The sequence below is a fragment of the Nyctereutes procyonoides genome, unplaced genomic scaffold, assembly GCF_905146905.1.
Source record: "Nyctereutes procyonoides isolate TBG_1078 unplaced genomic scaffold, NYPRO_anot_genome, whole genome shotgun sequence".
Lineage (NCBI taxonomy): Eukaryota > Metazoa > Chordata > Mammalia > Carnivora > Canidae > Nyctereutes > Nyctereutes procyonoides.
This window is the reverse complement of record NW_026575025.1, coordinates 1,872,025-1,895,393: the sequence shown is the minus strand read 5'-3', so window position 1 is coordinate 1,895,393 and position 23,369 is coordinate 1,872,025. Positions and strand designations below refer to the sequence as shown.

The 23,369-nt window shown below is 38.2% G+C and overlaps 1 protein-coding gene across 5 annotated transcripts in view; it reads right to left on the bottom strand.

Annotated features, from left to right (window-relative positions):
• Positions 1-23,369, bottom strand: part of CKAP5 (cytoskeleton associated protein 5) — a 108,959-nt gene that overhangs the window by 33,374 nt on the left and 52,216 nt on the right. For all 5 annotated transcript variants that reach the window (XM_055312178.1, XM_055312187.1, XM_055312192.1 and 2 more), the window contains exons 9-24: positions 19,966-20,070; positions 17,422-17,511; positions 17,144-17,308; positions 16,456-16,584; positions 15,736-15,918; positions 12,641-12,754; positions 11,642-11,752; positions 10,626-10,718; positions 7,248-7,433; positions 6,704-6,798; positions 3,993-4,050; positions 3,779-3,904; positions 2,849-2,988; positions 2,507-2,681; positions 1,805-1,918; positions 599-727 (exon numbers count right to left, since the gene is read on the bottom strand). In XM_055312178.1, coding sequence (XP_055168153.1) covers positions 599-727; positions 1,805-1,918; positions 2,507-2,681; positions 2,849-2,988; positions 3,779-3,904; positions 3,993-4,050; positions 6,704-6,798; positions 7,248-7,433; positions 10,626-10,718; positions 11,642-11,752; positions 12,641-12,754; positions 15,736-15,918; positions 16,456-16,584; positions 17,144-17,308; positions 17,422-17,511; positions 19,966-20,070 — 2,013 coding nt within the window. The remainder of the gene's footprint in view (positions 1-598; positions 728-1,804; positions 1,919-2,506; positions 2,682-2,848; positions 2,989-3,778; positions 3,905-3,992; positions 4,051-6,703; positions 6,799-7,247; positions 7,434-10,625; positions 10,719-11,641; positions 11,753-12,640; positions 12,755-15,735; positions 15,919-16,455; positions 16,585-17,143; positions 17,309-17,421; positions 17,512-19,965; positions 20,071-23,369) is intronic.

The window sequence follows — 23,369 nt, the reverse complement described above, 5'->3', positions numbered from 1 at the left end:
AACTGATACAATTATACGACACAATTATACTTTTTCTTCTTTAGCCTGCTGGTATGATGAATTATACTGATGGATTTTTGAATGCTGAATTTATTTTTATGTTCTGATTAAAACCTTTTATTTTACCATTTCAGAGTTCAAGAAAAGAGAAAATTTCACAAAAAGTCTAGCCCTTTAAAAAATTTTATTGTTAAGGGGCACCTGGGTGGCTCAGTTGGTTGAGCGTCTGACTCTTGACTTTGGCTTAGGTCATGATCTGAGGGTTCTGGGATGGAGCTCCAAGTTGGGCTCCCCACTCAGCTGGGAATCTGCTTGAGGATTCTCTCCCCGCCCCCCCCCCCGCCTCTTCCCCCACTTAAGTGTGTGCATGCTCTTTCTTTCAAATAAATCTTTAAGAAAATTTATTGTTAAAAAAAAGTATATGAAGAAAGGGAAAAAAAGAGGTATATGAGTATAAAAGTTTCAGGAATTTGGTTTCATTTTATTAACTGTTTCATAATGAAACTCATTCTATCCATATAAGTATATTTATTAGGTAGGTCATACCTCTAAGAAGGTAAAATTCATGAGTAAAGCACATCATAATTGTAGTACTTACCTCTTGCCTCAAGAAAGGATTTTCCTTTTTGAGCTCTTCAGAAAGATCTTCTCCCTCTAGCCATTCCTTCATGCCTGTCTGTTCTGCCCAAGCATTCACAGTTGCTAGTGCAGCAGCCCGAACATTGTTCTAAATGGAAAGATAGTATCAGTTACGGTTTGAAAGTAGGGAGTGAAAAAGTTTGTTGCTTTGGCAACATGAACAATGGAGGTTTCTCTAAGGTCCATAGGAATATACTTGGAATCAGCTTCTCTGACACAGAATTGAGTTCTACGGTTGTACTGAAAATCCAAAGTAAAGGAGATACAAAATTCCAATTGTAAGATCCCATACTCCATTAAACTAGGCAAAAACAGTGACCTGGGCATAACATATCATGTAAAGGAAATAAACTCAGAGGTTTTGTTTTCTGAAGTTATGTCCATAGTTCTCTACTAAAGAATGTAACTCTACAGGGAAGAGAACTCATAATAGTTAGACTGAAATTACTAACAATTTACAGGGTAGAAAACTCATAATAGACTGAAATTACTAAATTTGCCTGAACACTTATAATTTTCATATTTATGTGTTCATAGAATGAGGTCTTACTGACAGGAAAATATTAAAACACTCCAACTCCTTACATTAAATGAATTGCACAAAATAAAGACACATTCAAATATTCAATCTAGGGCTAAATATAAGAGGCTTGCAACTTTCGAGGAGACCAATTCTAGAACTGTGAAACCAAAGTGACAGAAGATTTTGCTCCAGCAGTTCAGGAGAACAAGGAAGAAAATAAATACATGACCTCAAAATTCATAAATGTATTCACTCTTCATAACAGTACTTATAACAATGATGTCATAATCATAATAGCCAACATTTCTCAAGTCCATACTATATGAGACAGTAACAGGTACCTGATGTACAGATCGTTATTTAGTTCTGAAGAATGAAATTTCACAGATAAAGAAACTGAACCTCAAAGAAGATAAATAACTTATCTAAGAGTCGTAAAGCTAGTGACATAATTGCTCACTTTATGAAGGTGAGCCTGGGAGGTAAAGATGTTTATTACTATTTTCCTCCTAATGTTCTTTTGCTTACAAAGTTTATAGATTGTTTATGTATACTCTTACATGCAGATGTAAGAACTGCTCTTAGCCCAAGAATGTGACTGGCCTATTCCAGAAGGGAGCTGTGGTCAGCAGTCAGATTTACCTTGCTGTCTCCAAGAACTGTGATGATAGGGATGCCTAAGTTCTTCACATGCTGCTTGATGTTTGGGCCCATGGCTACTGCCAGTTGCTGGAGGATATTCAATGTCTGTTGCACCTGAGTGAGAAAAGAGCCAACACTTGATGCTGAAACCAAGAGCAAACTGTATTTAAAGTTTTCTAAGTCAGCTGGTAAGCAGTCAATGCAGTAGAAAGTTTCAGGCCTACTTAAAAGACAGGATAGTCAGTTTGTTATGATGCCATTCTAATTAGCTTATGAGTAATTTACAGGCAGGGGCCTCTCCTTTTATCATTAGTTCTAACACTGGAGTATTAGGATTTTAGACCAGAAAGGATAGTGCTTTATAATTTTAAAGGTAAAACCTAGCTTAAGAAAATCCTGTCATAAAAACCCAAATCAAAAAATTAGAAATTAAGCATGTTTACACAAATAACAAGCTAGTTTTATATAAGGATATTTAATATTAGAGTCCTATAAAAAGCAAGTCTGAGATTCATGAGAATTTGATTAATAAACCTGCCATCTACCAACCTATCTTGAGGCACACTTAAGAAATTAAAGGAGATTATTTCTAGTTCAAAGTAAAGTGACCATTCATTTCTTTTGCAGGTGAAGATTATTAAAAAGGAACTTCCTACAGGGAAGAGGGAAGGAAAGAAAAGAACAGGCATATGTTCTACGTACCAATATTTTATTCGAATCATTGAGTCGACCTTTCAAGGCAGTTGGCAGTTCACCTATATTCGGCTGGATAAATTTTGCTTCATTGATAATACCTGCAACTTCATCAAGGCCTTCTTTCCTGATCTTCCAATTCTTGTCACTAATCTTAGATACCAACTCTGAAGTGATTTTATCACTGAAAAAGCAGAAGACAGAATCCTTAATGCCAGACTCTTAAAGAAATGATGTCATAGAAGTATTCTTGACTGAGAAAAAGAAGATTAACATTAAGAATTCACTACAAACCGCCCCCTCTTTCTCCACCATTACATAAATCCAATAAACCATTTGCAACAAACCTACCTGATTTCTGTCCTCGGCAAAAGATCCACAACATCAGTGCCCACCTCATCTGGTTCATCTCCATCTTCTCCTTCATCTGTACCACTAATGCTGTGTTTGGAAATTCCTCTGGTTGGAGCAGGTGGGCTCTGCCCCTGCATCTACACACAAACAAATCAGTGAGGCTAATGAACTTGATGAACGGTACAAGAGCAAACAAGTTAGAGAATGGGCCTATGTTAAACTTTCCTATTCCTTCATACCACTTAAAATTTACACAGTTTAAGAAAGGGGGGGGGGAGGGGAGAACCTTAAGCAGGCTCTATACCCAGCACAGAACCTGACACAGAACTCAATCTCACAACCCTAAGATTATGACTTGAGCTGAAATTAAGAGTCAGATGGTTAACCAAGCAACCCAAAGAGTCCTACCCAACATATATTTTAATTCCTACACAGATCCCAAATTTGAGATTATATGGCAAAAGGTTTTTTTTTTCAGAAGGTTTTTTTATACAAACCTACTAGAATCTGACTTTCCAATCATGAAGCTGTCTTTTGATTGGATGCCCAAGAAGTATAGAGCAAGTCTGCCCAAACTCAGCAACTTTGATTAGAAAGTTTATTCCAGGAAGACCAAGTTTCTGTTTTTATTTAAAGCAATTTTAAATGTTGATATACTTTCTGAATAGGCAATACATTCAAATGTTTGATATTCCAAAGGTACAAAAGACATAAAGAGAAAAATTTCCCCTCCTTTACCACAGCTATCCAGTTGTCCTCCTCATAAACAAAGCCATCAATTTCTTATGAATTCTTCCCAGGGATACTTTATGCATATAAAAGCAAATACATATATAGTTTTAATTCCAAAGGGTTAAAAGCTTAAACTCAACTAACATGAGCATTCTCAAGTCTACTAATGGACTGTATCATTTTTGGAATCCTTACCTTCTCAAATTCTGCATCTATTTGGGATAGGAGGGCAGGCTTCTCATCCTCAAAGAACATTCGCAAAGAGGGACCAACATACAGATACATCACACCAAGCAGGGTGATGGCTGAAGTCCTCACAGCCTGGCAGACAAAACAAAAAGAACTTTCCAAATGAAAACAGAACCACAAAGATGGCTGCAATGTTCCTACATATGTGGTATGTACTCACTGGGTTTGTTGCAGCAAGAGCTGTCTTCACATTGCTAATGAAAGCTTTCACATTCAGTCTAAAAGAAATAACATTTAAAATTAGAAACAAAAAAGAAATCCTCAAAGTACTCAAGAGTTTTATAAAACCAGACTCTAGGACTGGTTCCCTTTGGCTCTGTCCTCAACTCTCACCTATTCTCTCTCCCCATTCATTTACAGGGAACATTATATACTGTCTACATGCTCATTACTCCTAAATCCCAGTGTTGACCTATCCTCTGAATTCTAGATTCATACACATACACACACACACACACACACACACACACACACACACACAGCCTTTGTAACACTTCCATTCGAATGTACAGTAGATGTCCCACATCTATCAGGTCCAAAACTCTTGACTGTCCACACCCCAAACTCAAATGCTGCTCTTCCCACAATCTTCCCTACCTCAGTAAAGAGCCACATCATTCCATCATTCACTAAGGCCATCCTTCACTCTTCTCTCTCCTATACCCAGTAACCTGTTCAGATCCTTCAAATATATTCTGAGTCCTAATACTTCATCTCTACAAACTATGTCCAAGCCACTACATTTTGACAGGATTATTCCAATAGCTTACTAACTAGTCTCTTTGATCCATACTATCTGTTCTCTCCGACTACAGTCCAAATGATCCTATTACTTTTCTGCTTAAAATCATCTAATGGGGGATGCCTGGGTGGCTCAGTGGTTGACCGGCTGCCTTCGGCCCAGGGCATGATCCCGGAGTTCCAGGATCAAGTTCCACATCCAGCATCCTGCATGCAGCCTGCTTCTCCCTCTGCCTATGTCTCTGCCTCTCTCTCTCTGTTGCTCATGAATAAATAAAAATATTTTTAAAAAATCATCTAATGGTTTCCAACTTATTCAAAACCTGAGGCCCAATGTGATCTGGCCCCATTCTTTCTCACATCTTATCTCTTCCCTACTCCCGACCCACCCCCCCAACTCATTCCCCTCTACTACCTACTGAAGAACAATCACTCCTTGCTATTTTCATTTTTTAAAATTTTTACGATTTTTTATTTGAGAGAGTGTGTGCATGTGTGTGAGTGGGGGGAGGGGCAGAAAGGGGGAGAGAGAGATAATCTTTTTTTTTTTAAGATTTTATTTATTCATATGAGAGAGAGAGAGAAAGAGCGCGCGCGTGCGCGGTAGAGACAGGCAGAGGAAGAAGCAGGTTTCATGCAGGGAACCCAATGCGGGACTCGATCCGGGACTCCAGGACCATGCTCTGAGCTGAAGGCAGGTGCTAAACCACTAAGCCACCCAGGGATCCCCGGAGAGAGAGAATCTTAATCAGACTCCCCAGTGAACCCAGAGCCCGATATAGGGCTTGATCTCAAAACCCTGAGATCATGAGCTGAGACCAAGAGTCAGACACTTAACTGACTGAGCCATTCAGGCACCCCCAAATAATTGTGTCTTTGCTTGAATGTCATTTGAGAACCTCTAGGGTAGTATTTCTTTATTTGGTAGAATGTAGAAAACTATTTTGTTGGTTTTTTTTTTTTTTAAGATTTTATTTATTTATTTGAGAAAGAGAGAGAGAGTGCGGACACAAGCAAAGTCAGGGGCAGAGGAATAAGTAGACTCTTTGATGAGAGAGAAGCCCAGTGTGAGGCTCAATTCCAGGACCCTGAGGTCATGACCTGAGCTGAAGTCACACGCTTAACTGTCTGAGCCACCCATGAGCCCCTAGAAAACTACTTTGTAAGACATTAAGAGGTATATAGTAAAAAACAAGCATGGCACAGAGAAAGGTAACATGGTATGGCAGTTATGGTATTCTTTCTTAGAATCTGAACACCTAGATTCAAATCTTGGCTTTGCCACTTCAGAACTGTGACTTGGACAGATGACTCAAGCTTCCTGTGCCCCAGTTTCCACATGTTTAAAATGGGAATGACAATACCTCACATAGTTTTTATAAGAATTAAATGAAATGAATTATTATTTAGAAAGTGCCTGGCAAAAAAAGAAAAAGAAAAAGAAAAAGAAAGTGCCTGGCATAGGGGCGCTGGGTGGCTCAGTCAGTTAAGTATCTGCCTTTGGCTCAGGGCATGATCCCAGGGTCCTGGGACTGAGCCTAAAGTCAGGCTCCTTGCTTAGCGGGGAGCCTGCTTCTCCATCTCCTCCCTGTTCCCACTCTCTTGCTATCTCTGTGTCTCTCTCATCAAATACATAAAATCTTAAAAAAAAAAAAAAAGTGCCTGGCATAAAGTAAGCTCTGTAAAATTTTGTTAAATAAACAAATGTGTTCAATATCAAAAACAAGTTTGGGAAACAGTGGGTTAATAAAGTTAGGTAAGCTTCTCTGTTGTTTAGGTAAACTTCTTTAATTCACCAACATGCATGACAGATCTCTAAACGAATGTGATTATATGTAGTAATTTCCAAATGTGTTTGACTAAAAATCCTTGGAACTGGCTTTTCTAAGGGATAGTTATTAACACTTATGGAAAGATAACTTAGAGAGCTCTAATGTTAGTGGACATAAAAATGCAGGAGCATGAACCAACATCAACTTTTGAGGAACAAAGGTAGTTTTGTTTTATATATATTAGATGACCCAGCTCTGGCTTCTCATAAATGGCAGAGATAGCTACAGCAAACAGAATAACAAGTCAGAGGTAGGCACAATATTTAATTATTCTGTACCTGATTTCTTTCTGACTTACCCAGAAAAACCAAATTCTTTTATTGCATTTGATAGCCAATTCAGAGTTTCTGATTGATTCTTGGGATTCTTCTGTGAGAAAGCCATTGACATAACCTGAAGCGAAGAAGGAAGAAAACACAAATAAGCATGTATTCCCTCTTATATATCTCACAGAAATATAGTATGGCATAAAGGTAGAAGTGGTTTTTCCAATGTTGATAGAATTGCAAGAATGCCTTAGGAATGAAATATTTAACTAACACAAGAAAATGAGGTATGTGACAGTAGTATTAAAAGCATTCTGGACTTTACAACTCTTCATTAGTGATCACTCTGAATTATAATGTCTTAAGAGAAAAATCACTCTCATCTTTTAATAGAATATTCTTGGCCAAAATAAATTCTTATCAGGCAACAGTATACTATTAGAGGTAAAGATAAAAATGCACAATATAAAAATGTTTTGACTTGAGAAGAAAAGAACTACAGTTTAATCAGTAACCTTAAATTAAAATTCGGGAAAAAGCCAGAAAAAGTTGGGGAAAGAAAGCTCTGTCACTAACCTGTTCAGCTGTCCATGGCAACATGCAAGCTTCTGCTATTGCTGTCATAGCTTCTTTTGCATTGTTCCCACATTTCACATCTCCAATCTTGTCCACAAGGCCATCCAAGACAATCTGAGCTGAAGTTTTGGAAAAATTCCCCTTCTGGGCAATCAGAGCAACTATGTGAAGCTTCATTTGCATCACCTGAACAAGGATAAGCATCATAAATTTATGAGTAAGCCAAAAACACTGATTTACTTATTTTTATGGCAGCCTAAAGATGTAACACAGGGATACCTGAGAACATGACCAAACTAAAAATGACAAGTTTATTTATTTATTTTTAAAGTAAGCTCTACATTCAACATGGGGCGCAAACTCATGACCCTGAGATCAAGAGCTTCATGCTCTACCGGCTGAGCCAGCCAGATGCCTTTAAAAATGACAATTTTTTTTTAAAAGATTTTATTTATTCATGAGAGACAGAGAGAGGGAGAGGCAGAGACACAGGCAGAGGGAGAAGCAGGCTCCATGCAGGGAGCCTGACGTGGGACTCGATCCTGGGTCTCCAGGATCACGCCTTGGGCTGAAGGCGACGCTAAACCACTGAGCCACCTGGGCTGCCCAAAAATGACAATTTTGAACAAAGATGCAAAATAATTTTTATCCTTGCTATGAATTAAAATACCTAATTGACAGCAAGAGAGAAAAAAACCAAACTCAATGTTTTAAAATATTAACAAGCAAAGTTAGTACATGAAAAGTTTATGAACTGATAAAATTAGTTTCTCTATTCTCCTCTTAGGGTTATTTGCATATAGTACTGAATACACATCCTGAAATACATAATAAATGACCAAACTAACCGCATAACTCAGAGTTCCTACTAGTGTTGCTCACAAAAAACTACAATCCTCATGCAGATGTGTGTGCATGTGCATGCACGCACACACACACACATACACAGAACTTGAGAGATTTCAAGAACTTGTAGATTTTTAAGTGGAAGAATGAAGAAGATGTGAAAATAATTTAAAGATGTTAATGTGATAATGGCAGATGTATGGCTCTTGGGACCCCTTTGCTCATCAATATTTCCCTCTGTCTTGTTTGAATATTTAAATAACAGGAATTTAAAAAACAAATAAGGGGCAGCCCCGGTGGCGCAGCGGTTTAGCTCTGCCTGCAGCCCAGGGCGTGATCCTGGAGACCCTGGGTAGAGTCCCACGTCAGGCTCTCTGCATGGAGCCTGCTTCTTCCTCTGCCTGTGTCTCTGTCTCTCTCTCTCTCGTGTCTCTAGGAATAAATAAAATAAAAAATATTAAAAAGAAAATAAAAAATAAAAAATAAATAAATAACAGGAATTGGTGAGGATGTATAGAAATTAGAATTCTCTTGCACCACTGGTGCAAATGTAAAATGGTGAAGCCACATTGGAAAACAGTTTGGCAGTTCTTCAAAAAGTTAAAACACAGTTACCATATGACCCAGTAATTCTAATTCTAGGTATATATGGAAGAGAATTAAAAATGTGCTCACATAGGGGCACCCGGGTGGCTCAGTCAGTGAGGCGTCTAAATCTTGATCTTGACTCAGGTCATAATCTCAGGGTCATGAGATGGAGCCCTGCATTGAGCTCCATACTCAGTGGGGCATCTACTCGGGATTCTCTCTCTCTCTCTCTCACCCTCCCCTTCTGCCTCTGCCTCTGCCCCTCCCCCTACTAAAAGATAAATAAATCTTTTTAAAAAACATGCTCACAAAAAACTTGTACGTGAACGTTCAGAGACAGTCACAAAGTGGAAACGCCACCAATGCCCTTCAACTTATAAATGGGTAAAGAAAATGTTCTACATCCATATAATGGAATACTATTTAGTGATAAAAAAGAATGTAGAGTTATAAGTGCTACCATCTGGGTGAACCCTGAAAATATTATGTTAAGTAAAAGACATTTCATTATACGAATTGTCCAGGAGAAGTAATCCATAGAGACAGAAAGTAGAGTTCATAGTTGCCAGGGACGGGGGGAATCTGGGGAGGAAGAGTGACTGCTGATGGGTATGGGGTTTCTTTCTGGAGTGATGAAAATATTCTAAAATTATACAGTAGTAGGAGTTGCAGAACTCTGTGAATATACTAAGAACTGCTGCATTATACACTTCAAAATGGTGAGTTTTACACTCTCAATAAAGTTGCTATAAAGAAAAGTACACATATAAAATTATCCTCTGTTATGGATCTAACACATGGGAGGGTATTAGCTCAAATCAGGTATGCTTTTTCACTTAAGAAGCTGCATAAAGAGGGGTTTTAAAAGTGGTGTGTAGGGGAGGAGGGCAGCACGAAAACCTCTTGGCAGAGAAAGACTTTCTGGAGCTGGATGGTATGGCTGAAGTGCTGGAACAGTGCTAAGGGAACACAGTGTGCAAGGAAGCCAATGATCCTAAAGAGAGAACAAGAAGTGGCAGAAGAGAAGCAAAAAAGGGACTAGCAGGATGCCCAAAATAAACCTGATACATTTCAAACTTTTGTTTCCCACAGGTCTATGAATATCTAGAGAAGGAAACTTTTCTTTCCTGTATCACTTTTTTAAAATAAATATTTTATTTATTTATTCATGAGAGAGACAGAGAGAGAGGGAGGGACATAGGCAGAGGGAGAAGCAGACTCCCCGTGAGGGAGCCCACTATATCACTTTCTTATTCCTCCCTTTATACCTACTTTTTAGGCTAAATAATGGCACTGTTAAATTTTATCTCTATTATCAGTTAATACATTAAACTATGTGGTAATTTTTCACTGGCAATCTAAAGACCTTTTATCTTTTATCCAAACAAGTAAGAAACTTGTCTCCCTGTCCATCCCTCTCTTGACATGTGAAGATTAAGGGGCTTCTAGCCCTAACTAATGAGAAGAAAAATGCATATACATAAATTACACAATATATAGATATATTCTTCCATATAAACTATCAATTACACAAAGGTATGGTTATGTGTTGAATCAAAATGTACACACTCCATTGTTTAAAGTTAGATGACACATTGGTTGAGTGATTTTTTTAAAAAGGCTAAAAATCGGGGATCCCTGGGTGGCGCAGCGGTTTGGCGCCTGCCTTTGGCCCGGGGTGTGATCCTGGAGTCCCGGGATCGAATCCCACATCGGGCTCCCGGTGCATGGAGCCTGCTTCTCCCTCTGCCTGTGTCTCTGCCCCTCTCTCTCTCTCTCTCTCTGTGTGTGTGGCTATCATAAATAAATAAAAAATGAAAAAAAATATTAAAAAAAAAAAATAAAAAGGCTAAAAATCATTAGCAAACTACATCTTTCTCAATTTATAGAGTATGATGGAAATTACTTTAATGAAAGATATTAAAATCTCCAATTAAAAATTACCTGAAAATTGGTTTCTTTCCACCCAGGTTTCTTGGCCAGCATCCTCACTAATGCCTGGCATGGCATTTCAGTTCGATCCATTAGTTCAACAGCCTTGAAGGAAAACAACAGAATGATATTTAAGGGGTTAACGGTTACCTAGGGAAAGGGTAGATACCAAAGTCAAGTAGGTGACTTGAAAGAGGAAGGTTATAGAGGGAGCTCAAATAGATTTGTTTCTTGATTTGGATATTTGATGTACAGTTACATTAATACCATTGAAATTCCGCCCCACCCCCCACCCCATTTCAGGATTTAACGAAGAATTTGGTCCAAGGAATATAAAAGTCTTCCTTTGCCTAATGTATGGCAGAAACTGCTTATACATATTTTGACTTATCTCATTTTCCTAAAAACACATCACAAAGTAGGATAGGTTAGAAGTGGTTAAGTACTAAACTTCAAAGATGCACAACTCAGGTCTAAACCTGATGCATGGCACAGGCAGGACTGAAAGCCAGGTCTTCTGCCTCAAGTCCCAGTGCCCTTGTGGTTTCTACACACCTTCCTCGAATCAGAGTAAATGTCAAAAAGGAACTTTCATGCTCCTTTTCAACAAGGATTTCTGAAAGGTGCTTCTCATACCAAGTAACAATGTCTGTTCTCCTTCTCATCATGACAACAAAGAGAGAAACAGAAATTGATGAGGGGTGGTTTAACTGGAGTGATCTGTTTGCCCAAGAAAAGTTTAATGAACAAATACTGTGATATTAAAATTCATCTAAATCTTATAATTCAAAATAAACCTACTTTTGTTGAATATTAAGTTATGAGCTTACACAAGCCATAGATAGAAAGCAGATATTGAAAGATTAACACTACAGAGCTAAAACCGCCCCCCCCCCCATCTTTGGTTAACAACCTAAAACATGTTCACTGGATACAAAACACAGCAAGTAGGGCAAGCACTTTGTCAATTTCATCGCTTCTATATAATGCAATGTTCTTTTGCATTCAACTCATCTATGTGCACCTACCTTTTGGAACTCTTCCATACAGGCCAGCCTTTCCTTCCAGTTACTGCTGTCTAGAAGTTGTATACAGGTAGCAGGAAGGACAGCTGAAGCTTTTTCTTCACATATTTCTATCTGTAAAATACAAAAACATTAAAATTAAGAATTGCTTGTGGGGGGGAATGCCTGGGTGGTACAGTTAGTTGAAGTGTCCAACTCTCAGTTTTGGCTCAGGCTGTGATCTCAGGGTCATGAAGTTGAGCCTTATGTCTGGCTCACACTCAGTGCAGAGTCTGCTTAAGATTCTCTCTGGGACACCTGGGTGGCTCAGCGGTTGAGCGTCATGCTCAGGGCGTGATCTCGGGTCTGGGGATTGAGTCCCACTTCAGGTTCCTGTAGGGAGCCTGCTTCTCCCTCTGCCTATGTCTCTGCCTCTCTCTCTCTCTCTCTCTCTCTCTCTCTCATGAATAAATAAAATCTTAAAAAAATATATTTCTCTCTCTCTCTGCCCCTACCCCAGCCCGCTGCGCATGCTCTCTCTCAAATAAATATATGCATCTTAAAAAAAATAAAGAATTGCTTTAGGAAACAGATGACGAGGGATCCCTGGGTGGCGCAGCGGTTTGGCGCCTGCCTTTGGCCCAGGGCGCGATCCTGGAGACCCGGGATCGAATCCCACGTCGGGCTCCCGGTGCATGGAGCCTGCTTCTCCCTCTGCCTGTGTCTCTGCCTCTCTCTCTCTCTCTCTGTGTGACTATCATAAATAAATAAAAAAATTAAAAAAAAAAAAAAAAGAAACATTTTTAAAAAAAAAAAAAAAAAGGAAACAGATGACGAGGATGTAAAAATACCGCAGGCCAAACTACATGGACACTCCACGTGTATGCTGTGGCACCATTTCAATAAGCTAAAAAATATCAATCAACTATATATGTTGTACAGCTCAGGAAACAACTCAAATATTCTCATAGGAACCGATTTTCCATGCTTTTCTGAGTTTGAGGCACCTCGTATGGTACTGACCGAGAGCTCGGGCTCCACTATCTCTTTGGTCTCTGGTCCTTTCTTGTTCTTGGTTCCGGCGCTCCCTGTGCCGCCTGGTGCAGCTGGCTTCCCCTTCTTAGGTGGACCTCCAGCCTAAAAGCAATTTCAATCAATCAATCAATCAATCAATCAAATAAACCACATAGGACTCAGAACAGTGGTTTTTCAACTTTTTTTTGGCCAGCGACTCCCTGAAAATTTGATTAAAAATGAGGGACCGTTCAACCAACCAAATACAAGGTATTTTTGGTGCCCATAGAACTTAGCACTTTCAAGGACAGACAGACCTCCTGAAGACCATTTGTGGGGAAATCTACAGACCCCACTATTAAAGAACCTCTAAATCAGAATGAGCTAAAGAGATAAATGAAATGAAAATGAACTGAAATTATACTACATTTACAGATTAAGAATTAACATTTGATGCCTTAAATGCCTCTAAATCTTTCCTACATTAGTAAAGGGCAGTTTCTAACTGCCAGCAGCTACCCACTACTTCATCACAAGATACCCCAATAACAGGAAAATATCTTACTAACTCATTGTAGAGCTACCCAATTTTGAATAGAGTGGTTGCTATGACAATGCCAGTGAATGGTCTAGTTATGTTGAAGAAGGCCACAGAACTCAATCTTTTTATTGCTGTAATAGTTCTTCAACTGGTCTACTTGTATTTTCCAAGTATATGACCGACCAAATAATCTACAGAAGTGATGACTCTGCCTTTTCCTTCCTCATATCAACACAGGTTTTACTTTATTCTTTTATCTAATTGTAGATTATTATCAAATAACAACAGTACCAGCAGGCATTATTTGTTTTCCTCCTCACTTTAATAGGAGTGCTCCTAGTATTTCATCACTATGAAGCATGATGCTGACCTGTAGTTTATAAGATCTACTGCTGTCTAAAGATCTCTCTCTATATATTTAGTCATGTCAAAGTATCCATCCATTTCTATGTGTTTAAGAATTCTTATCAGGAAGACATGCTGAAATTTATTACATTCCTTTTCAGTGTCTGAAATTAGATTTCTTTGCATCTCTACATTTAGTAAGTTTTCGAATATTACTATTGAATTGTCTGTGCGATCCTGGAATAAACTTCAGTTGGTCATACTTTTTATTATACTCACTGGCTTCTATCTGCTAAGACTTTATTTAAGTAGCTTGATTTAAATGTACTTCACTTCAGTTTTGAAAGGTCATAAGAAAATCATAGTTTATCACAAAGCAAACAGCCAATAGCAGTAAAGTTAATACGGTAACATGCATCACTATTCACATCATTCCACCCATTTTGGATATTTGTTAAACTATGCCCCAAACCTGAAAAAGAAAAGATAAAATGACAGAGGGCCCAATTAGTCTTCAACATTCAGACCTCCTCTGAAACCAATGTTATCTTGAACATAATCTGAGCTTTTAAAAAGGTATACTTAGGGATCCCTGGGTGGCGCAGCGGTTTGGCGCCTGCCTTTAGCCCAGGGCGTGATCCTGGAGACCCAGGATCGAATCCCACATCGGGCTCCCGGTGCATGGAGCCTGCTTCTCCCTCTGCCTATGTCTCTGCCTCTCTCTCTCTCTCTCTGTGACTATCATAAATAAATAAAAATTAAAAAAAAAATTAAAAAAATAAAAAAAAAGGTACACTTAGTAAAACTAAAATGCTCTTTTTCATCAAAGAAAAACCTCCAATACTTGCCAGTTCATATCAGCAGTATGATTTTGCTGGTTCAAAACAACGACCCTATAGAGATTTCATTGTTTTCTGACCCTGAAAATAGAAAATTCTATACTCTTGACTAACCAGAACACCTCTTCAAGATCCTTTTCTATAGTAAATAGCACTCTCTGTATAGAGAGGGACTTCAATTAACAAATCTCCTACTTATCTTTTTTTGTTTGTTTTACAGATATATATGTTTATTAGCTTAGTAGGTATATTGATAATGTCTTTTCAAAAGAAGAATGAAGTAGATTGTTCCCCCCTGCCCTTTTTAAAAGGATTCTTTGTAAGAGAAAGTTGGCCAGCATGGTAGGGTTCAGCAAGATAAGAAAAGGCCTTAAGGTACTGTTCCCAGGTCACTGTCCAGAGAGGCAACAGCTGGTGACAGAAGAGAACGGCTGCCAACCTCCCATTAGAATGCTGAAGAACACTGCATAAGACAAGCGAAAGTACACATACTGTAGTAGTTAGAAATGTCTGGGTCCAAATCCCAGCTCGGCAACTCTAGCCATTCACCAAATGTGTCCCCGGTTCCTTCTGTCTGCCAGAAGCTCATCTATGCATGGGGAATTGAGCAGTGACAAGATCTTTATGCCTTAAAGTTTATAATATGGTGTGGTGGTGAGTAGTAAACGAACAAGCAGACAATAAAAATACCAGATAGAGCTGCAACAGCAGAATACTTAACCTTGCTGAGCCTCACTTTCCCTTTCTGGAAAAATGGGAATCACAAAACACTTATTTTAAGGGTTGTTTGATGATTAAATGAGATTATTAGGTAAAATATTTCCCAAAGTGATGCTTTATTAAATACCAGTTCTCTCCCCTAATTCATGGTGGGGTTCAGGGTGGAGAAAGGAATAAACTTTCTGTATCTACAGTAGATAATTTCATGCTTCACAGAGTCCATGGGACAAGTGTTCGCTAAAAGAATGCCATATTATCCTTTAGGCATTTTCCTCTTTTCCACTTATACAAAGATACAAGACATTAATTGGTATGTAGACTTGGTGATATAATTTAACAGCATTATTAGCAAATTGACCAAGGTGATATTATTGTTAAGTGCTTTGCCACATTTTCTTTACTTAATGATACTTTACGATCCCTCAAAATGCACTCCTGTATCTTGATTACCATTTTTAGCTCTATTAAAGTTTACTTAGCCAAATATATTGTTGGAATACTCTGTCTTTGTTGATGGATGTTCTGCTATATTTTCAATGTGGTAACGAATTCATTTCTCAAATGAAATCATACTGGAAGGACAACCAGGAACCTGAGAATCAGATCCCGCCTTACCAAATTCTAACTTTTAAACCATATTTCCCAAGTCATCTATTAACCTTAGTAGTAGGTGCCTTTTTTAAGGGTCCTGGTTTGGGTGCTGAAATGTCCTTTGTGTCCTTATCTCCTGCAGCCCCTGAAGTGGCAGTCCTTCCAGGAACAGGCTTGGATTCCTTCTTGTCAGCTGCTAGTCCAGCTTTCTTGCCATGTACCAGCTCTACTTTTTCTGAACATTCTTTGATCTAGAGAATGAAATTGAGATGAACATCATTAAGCCCAACTTTGAAATATAATCACTGTTAGTACTTAACAAGTCATCTAAATCACAACTATATGAGAAATCAGAAAGCTTCCTTTTCAGCAAAAATAAATTATCTCCTTTTTACATTTTATTTCTATACAAATTAAAATTATAATAAACATACAACATTTTTAATCAAAATTCATATTTAGAAGGGTAATTTTCCAGACAGTCGAAATAAATTTATCATAGAACATTGTTTTCACCTCCTCTAGGGACTGATCAATCGGCTTTATTTTTTTGTTTCTTTTTTTTTACAATTTGGAAGTTATTTCTACTCATATCACCGCTATAGCTTCAGAGGAAATTTAAATTGTCAAAAGCTGTTTTCACAGTCCAGGCTTAAACTACCAGTGGCAAATGAAATAACCTTCACAAACTGATCAGCATTTTTGTCTTCATGAAACAGAATAGACAAAATCTAATACACGGAGATAGAATTGTTGTCCAATTTCATTATAATCTATCACTAACCTACCTTATCAAGCTTGAGTTTATCCACATCAGCTAAGAATGGATTTACTGCTTTCTCACCCACCACTTTCAAAGCAGTACCCAATGCTTCAAATGCAGCATCTCTGACTTCAGGAGCAGAATCATTGATGTGCTATGGTCCGGAAGAAGCAAAATGATCTTAATACAAGATACTTTGGGTATTACTGATTTTAATCAGACTAGTCATTGTTGGATAAAGAATTTGCTTTTTACAGTTTACTGAAGCTAATTAAGTGTAGCTTTCCTTTTGCTGCTATTCTTTTACATATTCTTTTTTGGATAAGGAAACCTCTGGTAATCCATTCAGCAAATAAGTGCTTCCTTTTCCTTCTACCCTCTATTTAAAATGCCTCATATGCAAACGATCTTCAAAGACTCCAAATTGTATGTATGCCTGTGCTTGGCCAGATCCAGCTGGTATCATTATATGGGCCAAATAAGAAACAAAATGTTTAACAGTGGAATCATAAAGCTAACTTGTGCTTTCCTTTGGGAATAGGAACACAGGGTACAAGAATTTGGATTCAGTTTCCAGAGCCCTCAGAGGTCTGCTCCTCAAAAGACCATAATCTATAGTCTAAAAGTCAAGTAGTCATGGTTCATAATTAATATGGAAAAAAATCTCCCCTAGATATAAAAAAATTCCCCCAATTCCAAAGAGAAGTCTATACCTTAAGTAGAGCAGCACAAAAGGGCTTTAGCAAGCTCTTTGGCAGGGTAGAAGCTGTACAGTGGCGGAAGCTTCTTGCAATAAAAAGAGATGTCTGCTGCTTGATGGTTGGATTTTTATTATCCATTACTGCTAAAACATCCTCACTGATGTTCTGTAGTGTGGTCTTTAGAAAAGAAAACATGGTCAGTGAGATTTTCTCAACTGTAAGCATAATCAAAATATCACACTGACAAAATTTATTTTAAACAGAAGTGCAAATTCATGTTGTCAACTTACAGTAAGGAAGATTGCATCGATTGCCTCCTGCAGGGCTTGTACCACTTGAGGTTTCTTTTCTTTGAATTTTTCCAAAATGGTTGGCACAACCTATAAAAGCGAACCGCTGGAATACTAATTTGCTGGCAACAAAAATGCATGAGGTACTGACATGCCATATGAATGAACCTTGAAAATATGCTAAATCAAAGAAGCCAGTCATAAAGGACCACATATGTATGATCCATTTAAATAATTCCATAAAATATCAATTCTACACAGACAGAAGTAGATTAGTGGCTGCCAGTAGGCAGTGATTGCTAATGAGTATAGGAGTTTTTTGGGGGTAATGAAAACGTTCTGGATTTAGATGGTCATGACAGTTATACAATCTTGTGAATATATTAAAACCACTTACTTATAAACTTTAAGAGGGTGAATTTTATAGTATGCAAGTTATATATCTTGTAACAAGCTGTTATTAAATAATTTTGGTGCCACCAAAACAAAATGAACACCTAAGTTGGATAAAAAGTAATTTCCTTCTTGAAGGGCATAAAGATCTTACGCCAGAACAATTAAGGGTTCCCATTCTACAGTGCTTCTCAATCCTTTTTCTGCATCTCCACCTTAATGCAACCATATAACCATTCCTATCAGTAACATCTTTCATTAGACAAAAAGATTCCCAACTAGATTGATTTAGGATAGGGGAACAGGTACAGTATGTAATTTTTCTTCCTCACCTAAGATTCTGATATACTTCACTAAACTGAAATGTCTCCCACTCCTTTACTATACTAAGAAAAAGAAATAGTACTAAAAATAACAGAAAATTTTGATCGGAAGGATATCCTCTTACTCATGTACTAAGTTTAGATCAATAAAGTTGGAATCTTTATAATTTTTATCTTATAAACTATCACTAATTCATTAAATATTTGTTGAATACCTATTACATCTATTGAGTGCCTGGTACTGTGCTAGCAGGCAAATTAAAGTTTATCTTTTAAGGTCCCAAAGATATAGCAAAGGTCAAAGGCATCCAAAAAAATATTTAAGATTTCACCACATAAGTGATAGAGACCAGAAGAAATATAGTTTCTGTGGAGAAATATAAAAGACTTTTCAATACTAGGAGTTAGTTATAAACTTGAAAATCAAGATGTTTTAATGGTTATAAAGCTAAAGTTCACCTTTATTTGTATTTTATGAAAAAGATAGCTTATAAATAGCTAAAGAAAATAAACCTGAACCATTAATATGCTTGACCTCAAATACTGTATATGACAGTTTTAAGGGGGTGGGGGGTGATACACCAAACTATAAGCTTTATTAACTTTAAGCTGCATAATAAAATGTCACAAAGCCAGAACCAGAACTAAAACTGGGCCAGGTAATCATCCAACTAGGATTTAGCAAATTAAAATGTAACTTAAAAATTGTTTTTCTAGATTAAAAGTTACTAAGACAAAAATACATTCTTTTAAAAAAAAAAAAAAAGCTAATACGTAACACAAAACTTACCAAAAGCTGATTAACATACTGATTACATGCATACACATAAGTATTGTATAATAGTTACTGCTATAAAATATGGTTTATAATTTTATTTCAATTCATAAGTTACATGTCTAAGGGTTTTATGGACTCATTTTTATTTCCCTGGTAACCAGTTAGTCATGATTTATTTTTATTTGGTAGTGTCTTTTTTTTTTTTTCAGTTGTCTGAAATTATTTTTAATGCTATGAGTAAGCAAGCTCCAAATACCATAACTGAGCTTACACATTAACTTCACAACATAAAACTGACACATGACTACAAACTATGAGGAGCCTCTAAAGTCAATCTAGGTAATCAAATGATCAAGTGGCAAGTTCAACCCTACAGTTTAGTATGGTCAATTTTCAGGATGCTATACCTTCTAAGTAGTTCAGACCAGATTTAGAGGCCAATTATAAATGCCACAATTAAAGAAAACATCCCAATTTATTAAAACTGTTACCAAATTTGAGTGCTTCTAAATTTATACAGAAAAGAGGGTATAGTCAACAAATGTCTCCAATTGCATTTCTTAGAACAAATCAAACTGATATACTACCAAGAGTGTAATCTATACAAAATGTCTCAAGTTTATAAGTATATTATTTTTTGAATAGGAAAACACTATAAAATACATTTTATATATTCATCTCACTTCTGGTTTTATACTGCCTTTCCTACTTCCATTTTACTTTGCCCTGGTGGTTATCATGTTTCATTTCATCCTGTTATACTGCATATCTTATAAAAACAAAGCAAAATATTAATAAGTAAGCAAATCAATTCAACGAAGTATTTAGGCCATGTACCCAATTTTCTATGTAAAGTTAATAAATTTAGCTACAACACCATCTTTACTAAAATGTTGTGAGGGATTAGGCTCAATATTACTAAAATTTCGTGAAAAATTCACTTTGTCCAATCAATGTATAAAGATTTATTCCAAAGAGTTGCTTTAATCATAGAGCTAGCCTGGCAATCTTGGTAACGTTGATTTGTATCTAAAAAGGAGTGTTACTCACGTGTCCTGCATATTGTCCAAATTTCTTCCTCAGTCCAACAGCCAGGCCAGTAAGACATTTCGCTGCCAAAGCCACCAACATGACATTGGTGTCCTTTCCAACAACCTACAAAGAGGAGGAGGAAGAAAGGAAAAACAAAACTGTCAGAACCCTGTAGAAGGGAACTGAAAATGTTCTTTATTTTTTTAAGATTTTATTTATTTAAGATGGAGAGAAAGAGAGTGTACACAAGCAGGGGGAGGGGCAGAGGGGGAAGCAGGCAACTAGTTGAGCAGGCAGCAGGATACAGGGCCCTGGGATCATGACCTGAGCCAAAGGCAGACACTTAACTGACTGAGCCACCCAGGAGCCCCTAAAAATGTATTCTTAAAAGAACTCTGCAAGGTGTAATGCTAAAGGATAGCCCATTTTGTTTCCTATAAAAGAGGAAAAATTCTTCCCTGACAGTACCAAATTTGAGGGCTTCCCTTTATTCTGTTTAGTCTCCTATATTAAAGTTCAACCAATAACATATACATAAAACCACAACTTTAAATAGCTAACTCTCCATTAATAGTAGTCTGGGCTGTCCGAGTGGCACAACTGTGCAGGGGGGACTCTGACAATGGCAGACAAGCTACAGGCCTGTTGATTTTGCTCTGGAGCAGGAAAAGCCAAAAAACAGTGTACGTCAGAGGAAAGACACCTAAGGGCAACAGCTCCAATGTTTATACTCAAGGAGCACCAGTAGAAATTGGTATAGGTACCGTCAAGAAGTCCATGGGGACTTTCATAGGGGAAGAGAGGAAAAAATAAAACAAGATGAAATCAGAGAAGGAGGCAAACCCTTAGAGACTCTAAATCATAGAAAACAAACAGGGTTGCTGGAGGGGATGGTGGCTGGGGGAAATGGGGGGGGGGGTGAGGTAACCCAGTGATAGACATTAAGGAGGGCATGTGATGGGGACGCCTGGGTGGCTCAGTGGTTTAGCACCTGCCTTTGGCCCAGGGCATGATCCTGTCGTGGGATCGAGTCCCACATCGGGCTCCCTACACAGAGCCAGCTTCTCCCTCTGCCTGTGTCTCTCTGCCTTTCTTTCTCTGTGTCTCTCATGAATAAATAAATAAAATCTTTTTTTTTTAAAGGAGGGTACGTGATGTAATGAGCACTGGGTGTTATATAAGATTGATGAATCACCGGCCTCTACCTCTGCAACTAATAATACATCATACTTTAATTAATTGAATTAAAAAAAAGAAGTCCATGGGGACTCTAAATTACAAATGCCATTACACAACCATTCTTCTGAGGGAGCTTCTGGCCTTTCAGCTGCCATTTTAGATACCTAATGATCATTAAGTGTGTATTTAGAGTATCTCAGTGTCTAGCATTTTTTTTTAAATTTTTATTTATTTATTTTTATTTATGATAGTTGCACAGAGAGAAAGAGAGAGGCAGAGACACAGGCAGAGGGAGAAGCAGGCTCCATGCACCGGGAGCCCGACGTGGGATTCGATCCCGGGTCTCCAGGATCGCGCCCTGGGCCAAAGGCAAGCGCTAAACCGCTGTGCCACCCAGGGATCCCTAGCATTATTTATATCATCATCTTTCTCTTTACTATTTTCCCAGGTAGAAGTAATTTTTCCATTCCACCTCAGATTTTATTTAGCCCCTATGATCTGGTATTCCATAAGTAGAATCCTTCCTTCCAGATTCCCTGAATTAAACAACCCCTAATGCATAGCATGCAAGGAAGTTCTAGATGGCACTTACATGCACTCCCTAAGTGCTAAGGAGTAATGATTAAGAGGCAAGATTAACATTTTTTTTTAAAGATTTTATTTATTAATGAGACAGAGACAGAGAAAGAACGAGAGAGAGGCAGAGGGAAAAGCAGGCTCCATGCAGGGAGCCCCACAGGGGACCTGATCCCGGGTCTCCAGGATCAGTCCCTGGGCTGAAGGTGGCACTAAACCGCTGAGCCACCCGGGCTGCCCCGCAAGATTAACATTTATTAAAAACAAATTAGATGCTATAATTTCATAGGTGTTTTATAGTTCTTATTTTATTTTTTCAACCAAAATCCTATAAAGTAGAAAACATTATCAAATTTTACAGATTTCAAAAATTAGGTACAGATTAATTGCTCAAGGTCAGAGCTAGCCAATGTGATGTGATGTGATTTAAACCCAGTTCTGTTTTGACTCCAAAGCTTTTGCTTTCTTTACTAAAGCATATTCACACTGTAAACTCATGTTATGATAAATTCGTTTTTCTTATGAGAAGATGAAATCAGGGTCCTAATAAACATTTTGTTAAGTCCCTAACTACTATATATCCATAAAGAAAAAACTTCATTCATTTCTGTATTAAACTCACTATCGGGATGCCTGGGTGGCTCAGTGGTTAAGTGTCTGCCTTTGGCTCAGCTCATGATCCTGGGGTCCTGAGTAGAGTCCCACATCAGGCTCCCCACTCAGCAGGGAGCCTGCTTCTCCCCCTGCCTATGTCTCTGACTCTCTCTCATGAATAAATAAAATAAAATCTTTAAAAAATAAAAATAGGGCAGCCCAGGTGGCTCAGCGGTTTAGCGCTGCCTTCAGCCCAGGGTGTGATCCTAGAGACCTGGGATCAAGTCCCATGTCAGGCTCCCTGCATGGAGCCTGCTTCTCCCTCTGCCTGTGTCTCTGCCTCTCTCTCTCTCTCTCTGTCCCCAATGAATAATAAATAAAATATTAAAAAAAATAAAAATAAAATAAATTTAAAAAATCAACTATCAGCATTTATTACATATTTAGTATTAGATGCTAGACTTCATATTTAGATATAAATGTATATTGTAGGGATAGTCATCAAAAACATGCCAGGTATCCCTGGGTGGCTCACTGGTTTAGCGCCTGCCTTCGGCCCAGGGCGTGATCCTAGAGTCCCGGGATCGAGTCCCGCATCCGGCTCCCTGCATGGAACCTGCTCTCCCTCTGCCTCTCTCTCTCGGTCTCTCTGTGTCTCATTAATAAAAAAATAAAATCTTAAAAAAAAAAAAAGCGGGATCCCTGGGTGGCGCAGCAGTTTAGCGCCTGCCTTTGGCCGGGGGCGCGATCCTGGAGACCCGGGATCGAATCCCACGTCAGGCTCCCGGTGCATGGAGCCTGCTTCTCCCTCTGCCTGTGCCTCTGCCTCTCTCTCTCTCTCTGTGTGACTATCATAAATAAATAAAAAAAAAAAAGCCAGACTCCATTCCAAGAAATCTTAGTTCAATGAATCTGAGATGAGATTTGGAACCAGTATTTTAATATAGCTCAAAAGAAAAAAGGCCATCAACCAATCCCATTCTCAGGAGAATAGCTCTCCCTATCCACCATTAGAGCAATAACCAGTGGCAGCTGAACCCTAGATACTGACGGTCCTGATGGAAAGTTGTGAA